The 6300-nt window shown below is 40.1% G+C and overlaps 1 protein-coding gene across 1 annotated transcript in view; it reads right to left on the bottom strand.

The window, feature by feature from the left end:
- Nucleotides 1-887: 887 nt before the first annotated feature.
- SEC24D (SEC24 homolog D, COPII coat complex component) overlaps nucleotides 888-6300 on the bottom strand; it is a 121352-nt gene continuing 115939 nt past the window's right edge. The window contains exon 23 of the mRNA XM_047799694.1: nucleotides 888-1721. Within this exon, the coding sequence (XP_047655650.1) occupies nucleotides 1581-1721 (141 nt within the window). The 3' untranslated portion in view covers nucleotides 888-1580. The remainder of the gene's footprint in view (nucleotides 1722-6300) is intronic.

The following is a 6300-nucleotide window of genomic DNA, read 5'->3' as shown; positions in this document are numbered from 1 at the left end:
ATTCACTTAGGTGTGGCCTCACCCCAGAGCAGAGTGGGACCATAGTGGTGGTCACTTGACAGGCTGTCCTTGTTAAAAAAAAAAAAAAAAAGTAGCTTGAGATCCTATATGCTTTCATCCCACTATAGGTTCATACTGACAAACCCCTTAAGTTCTTTTTTAAATGCCTATTATTTCCAAGAAGCAGTTTCATCTACTTTTGGGGGGTTTTTTTTGGACACAAGTTCAGGATCTTATATTTCTTCTTGTCAAACCTCATCTAAATTGATCTGAAACATCATGCCAGTCGGCTGATTCTGTGAAGATCTTAATTCTGTTAGTATATGTGTTGTTATTCTAAATTTCAAGATATCTGAAAATCTGAAAGCATACCTTATTAGCCTTGTAATCACAGACAAAGTACTTAGCCACTTCAAGCCTGTTTCTTCTTCTGTGAATGAGTTTGATAAGGGTAGGGTTACTGTGAGGAATAAATGTGGAAATGGTCACAGAACACGTAGTACAGTTCTTGGGCTATTATATGTATTCACTGCACTTTAGCCCTTATTATTTGTTCATGTCTTTGATATCAAAGTTGAACAGGGGAGAGAACAGATACCTGTATGACACCAATCAAAAGCACTCTCCTAGGTTTATGTATAATCATTAATAATGGTCCTGTTTTTATTTATTTTGCTCAAAAGGACATCCTGGAGAATTTTTAAATTGCCTTTCTTGTGTATACTGATTGATTCTGATATTGCTTAGATTTATTCACCTAATTCTCCCCAACTCAGAAAACTTTTTAGTGCTCCATCTAAACAACCTTTTCCAAGACTTTTTAGGTATTACCCTTACTTCTTTTTAAACTCTTAAAATACCCAAAACAATGAATTCTACCTGCTGAGTAAGAGCATATGAAGTGATTTATTGATACTGGTTAAGATCCACTATATACAGGTAGAAACTGTCAAAATGATACAGGGAACCATTAAGAATATTGATAAAGACACTTTTACAGACAAGAGAACAACTGGAAAATAGTTTTAACATACACGACATATAATTATGAAAAAAAAAAAAACACAAATTGTTCTACCAAATAGATTCCAAGGTTATTTAAAAGTTTGCTATGCAAACCTTAAGTTGAAAAATGTTTTCAATGGGGTTACATGGATTTAAAAAAAAAAAAGTATAATGTAAAATTAAGGATTTTTTTTTCCCTCACTGCAAATGGGAGAGGAACCAAGACAACTTTTTACCCCAGATCTATACATTTTGAAAAATAATTTATATGTCTAGCGCAAAGAAAACTGAGAATGTTTACAGTTCTGTAAACTATACCTTCATGAAATGCAAACTGCATCCATTTTAACAGTTAAAAATTGTGCAATGAGAAATAGACTATTCCCTTTAAGATACAACTGTACCTTCACTGGCTTTATACCTGAGCACCAAAGCTGAAGTTCTAAATGCCATCTTGGAAAGCTATCCTGAAAATGAGCAAGAAATCAAAAACTAGTCTGTTATCATTTGGAGAATTAGGCACCAAGAAGGAGATCATCTCCTTAGAAATGCAGTATCAATAATAGAGAGTTCAGTTAATTAAGCAGCTGACAGATCTCCTTGTGGACACAACAAAGGAAATCCACATAAGATGATCCTCCATAAAGTCCTTTGTCTTCGACCAGGAACTGTCGGAAAACCATTTCTGGCTGTTCTTTCTGCTTTACTATTGTGAGCTAGGAAAAAAACAAGGTAGCCAGTTATAAACATTTTCTGAATGTGGTTCAAGTTAGTATGCTTTAATTTCACCAAAATTACACTGTGTGTGTGGCTTTGGAAAATGATGAGAAAGTACCCATTATCCAGAGTAAAGAGAGGCACTGATTCCAAAATCACAAAAACCAAGGCATACAATTAATTATAAGTGCCAACAAGGAAACATAAGCCGAGTGCTGTGGGAAAGGCTTCACAATGGTAGCGACCATCATGAACCTTAAAGGACGGAGTAGGAGTTCCTTAAGGATGTGGGGTGGGGTCAGAGAGCATTCCACAGGGGGAACCACGTGCTGTGTGGCAAAGACAGAGTCGTGGCTGGCATGGTGATTGGCACACACTACTAAGTCAGTGGGAGGTTAGGGGAAAATTACCACAATATTGAGTTTGGGTTGTTGTAGGACATGTGATGCAGTGAAGGTGCCTAAGAACAACTGGTTATAGTACACAGAAGGCATTAGAGAGATGAGGGACACTAGATAGGGGGCAGCTGGAAGCATCTAGGTGGGAGACATCAGGATCTGAATTATGGCAGTGTACGTGCAAAGGAAGTAGATTTGAGAGACACGAGAAAGGTGGACCTCACAAGGGTGCTCATCATCCCTTCTCTAGGGCTGTGCTGTCCAGCACTAGCCAGCCACCAGCCACGTGTGATTACTGAACTCTTGAAACATGGCTAGTCCCCATTGGCATATACTGTCGATGTAAAGCACACAATGGATTTTTAAGACCTAGTTTGAAAAGAAAATGCAAAGTTCTCAAACCACTAAAATTAATAAAATTCTTAAAATATTCAAAATAGTTATACTGATTACATGTAGAAATGATATTTTGGATATAGTCTATTTTCGAAACAGATTTTTTACATCTTAAATGTGGCCACTACAAAGTCTGGAATTACACCTGCAGGTTGCATTAGTGGACAGCAGGTGCTCTAGAAGGAGAGATGCATGAGGAAGAAGCTCAGAAGAAGGCAGTCTCGTCATGAATACCCTGAGCCCTTCTACTGATTCCCTTACTCGCTCCTGTTTCAGGAAGTCAAAGTAGATGACCAGATCAGAATTTGATATTTATTGAGCCGGGAGTGCGGTTACTGGAGCCACAAGTGCAAAACAAAGTCTCCACCTGCCTCCTGTATGATTAAGAAAAGCCAGGGCATCGTCTCACTTTCTTTCACGTGGTGAAACCACCCAAAGGATCTACGGTTACCAGCTTCACTAGCTATAGTGGGGAAAGTGTATTCATACTGACTGGGAGGGGAGGGTCCAACCCTCCCTACTGTTGCTTTATGTGTTTTTTTATCTAGTAGAATAATTTTGTCAACACAGCTTGCTCTTTTTTATGTTATTTTGGCCTGGGCCCTAGGCTGATAAGCTTTGAACCACTCCTGTACTACTAATAATAAGACCTGCTGCTGCTGCCATTACAAGTTGGCTAATTCCACGTGGATGTGGACATGTATGATGTCTTGGCTGTCAGATGTCAGTGCCAGGTCCTGGGAGCTGACGCTGGAACAGCTGTATGGATGGGCATCTTCCACTCTGACATGGGGAAACAAAACTCACTCCTTCATGGAAACTTCTCCAAAGGAGTTTAAGATGTGCATCCTGGTGGAGCCTAAAGTCAAGGCAGTTTCCTTTTAACTTGTGTTTTCTCCACCTTTCCCCTCATGCCAGCAGGACCCTGCTGTTGTCCATTACAGGCAACAGAAATGTGGGTCTGGCCTCAGTGACACAACTCAGCTGAGACTGGACAGAATAAATCATTGTGGAGGGAAGGATTTGAGGCCCTATTTCCTTAGAATTTAATTTCTCTGTGGAAACGGATGGAAGTTTATATTGCTCATCTGTAGGGTATGTTCTATTGCTGCCATTCATTTAGGTTTGGGGATTTTTTGTTTTGTTTTTTGCTTTTCATGTGGTGCTCACTGTAAAACTTCTGATGAATCTATCTGACTGTTATCTGAAGTGGGAAGCAGAACAGGGAATGAATTTCAACTTTGGGAGGAACTCAGCGTTAAGGTCAAGTAGTTAATATTCTGCTTCACCATTCAAGTCTCTATGGACAAAGTTGGCCCACTGAGCACTTGTTCCAGGATGGTAACAGGTCTCAAGGGATTGTATTTATGGAAGTGGTGGACATGCCGTCTTGACATGCTGGTGGTCTTTCCTCAAGGGGTACACCACACAAACCAGAGGAGAAAATGGGGGGATGGACTAGGAATCCATATTTTATTCTCTTCCTTAACATGTCTATAGGAAGGGACATAGCCTTGCAGAGTGGAGGAAGAACAGTAAAACAATCTCCACTGGTCTCCCCCAGCTTCCTGTGCACCCTTCTCCATGGAAGGACTGGCTAATTCAAGTTGTCTAAATGAGATATTCTCCAGGCCACATTACCAGTGGTCTTACAGAATTCCTGCACTTCAAAAGCCATTTTCATCTCTCATTGCCTGTTTCAGAGGGAGCAGATAAATGACAGCAGTGATGAGGATGGCCCAGAAAGAGTGTGTTGAATGAAAAGAGAAGAGCCATAGATACCATTTAGGAAAGCAGCAGCTCTTTTTCAGGGGCAGATGAATGAAGAGAAGCCAAGGGAAAAAAGTAAGAAAGGAGGAGGATCAGGAGACAGTAACATGTTTTAAAGGCTGACAGAAAAGAAAAAATGAGGCAAGAAGTAGTATTCAATCTTGTAAATTCTGTAAAAGAATTGAGAACAAACTGTCTTTAGCATTCTGGCAGTTTACAGGGAACTGGAGGGATGGCAATGAGGAAATATAAGCAGTTTACATAGATGACTTTTTCAGGAAGCACGGTGGTAAATGCCTGCTATGTTGCTAGTGTTCAGTATAAATTTGTGGAATAAAACTAAAGGAAAAGGAAGCAGATTCTTGGAGAAGCAGCAGCTTCAAAGAAGGTAGATATGAACAGCTTGCAAACTGGAAAGGAGCCAGTGGGGAGGGAGTAATCTAGAAAATACAGGAGGAAGAAGAGATCATGGCACACCTTTGGATCATGGAGAAACATGAGCAGGGCAGGACTACAGGACTAGAATTTATCAGTAAGGCCTTTGATTTAGGTAATTCGGGAATGCACTGTGATAGAAGTCTTTTTATGTTCGCCCAGAGATGTAAGAGTGTGCAACAATGAGATCTAAGAGGGCTGATTCTCTGAAAAACTCATTAGCATAACCTAGAAGGCAGCAGTGCCTTCTGGGTTTGATTTTGCTCTCCTTGACCCTTCTATTTCAGCTTTTCCTCCTAGTCAATCTTGACTCTTTAAAGCAGATTTTAAGACTCTTTAAATGTGTTTTCATTTTCAGATGTTGGAGGAAAAGATGTGACACCAAGTTCACTGGACTGACCAGCCAGTGCTAGGCCTGTGTCTGCTGTGGTCCAGCTATGCATCCCTGACAAAGGGAGTGAACTCTTTTTAGCCTCACTTTCATATCTGCTGAATGAAGCTGGAGGACGAGGGAGCTGAAAGGCTAGGGGTGGACCAGGTTTCTCCTAGACTCCTTTCAGCTCTCACATCTCTAGATTTTAGATTTTCAAATTTTTTATATAGATGATACCCTGAAAAATGTCAAAAGGATCTTTGCAAACAACAGAAAAATGTGCAAGTGGCACATAAGAAAATCTGATCCTTTAAGTATTCAAGCTAAAATTATTAAACAACTGCTTCTACCTTATTTACATATCATATTTGGACCTTACCCCAGATGATATGACCTTGATGGGGCTACTGGTGCAGGGAGGAGAAAGCAGAGTCGAAGAAAGTTTTTTTTTTTTTCCTGGAAGGAAGGGCTACTGAGCACAAGGCTGATGATCTCCATGCTTAGTCTGGCCTCTCCTCTGCAAAGGGGGCCAATCGTGGAGATACAGCTGCTGTAGCTGGGACAAAGGGGCCTCTCCCTTGCTGTGTATTCTGACTTTGCTTTGTGTTTCATAAGACCCTAAGACTTCATTACATGTCTCCAGAGTGCTCAGAGAGTGCTGTGTGAAGAACGTTTGAGCCATCACCGCCACCTCTAGGTCCTGCCCTAAAACTGAACCCAAGCAGTGGTGTAAAAACCTTGAAAGGTTTTATGTTCACCCAGATGTCTTAGAGAATGTAAAGCTCTTTATTAGTTCAGTTTCCTATGTTCTACTTAAAGTTGATGTTTGCGTGCATGAGTGTCTATCATGGTAAAGAAGGTTGATATAATCTGATCCCTACATTTAAGTTTCAGGGGAAAATAGCACCATAATAACTGGGCTTTTGTGGACCCCAGGTTATACCTCTGCACAGTAATAGACCACCATCATCACCAATGTTACAAATTTCTGGAGATTCTAATAGTGAACTGGAGAAGGAAGACTGAGGTGAGCACTTGGGATTTAGCAACAAGGCATAATACATTCCTGATTATAGACATTTTAAACTCTTTTACTCATGCAAAAAAGGCCTTTAAGGACTAGGGAAGCAAAACTTTTCAGAGATTTTAAATAAAAAACTGTAAAAATCAAATTTAACAAATGTTCTGATACTTCTATAATTAAGT

Source organism: Phacochoerus africanus, chromosome 10 (assembly GCF_016906955.1).
Source record: "Phacochoerus africanus isolate WHEZ1 chromosome 10, ROS_Pafr_v1, whole genome shotgun sequence".
Classification (NCBI taxonomy): domain Eukaryota; kingdom Metazoa; phylum Chordata; class Mammalia; order Artiodactyla; family Suidae; genus Phacochoerus; species Phacochoerus africanus.
This window is presented reverse-complemented; position numbering and strand designations above follow the sequence as displayed.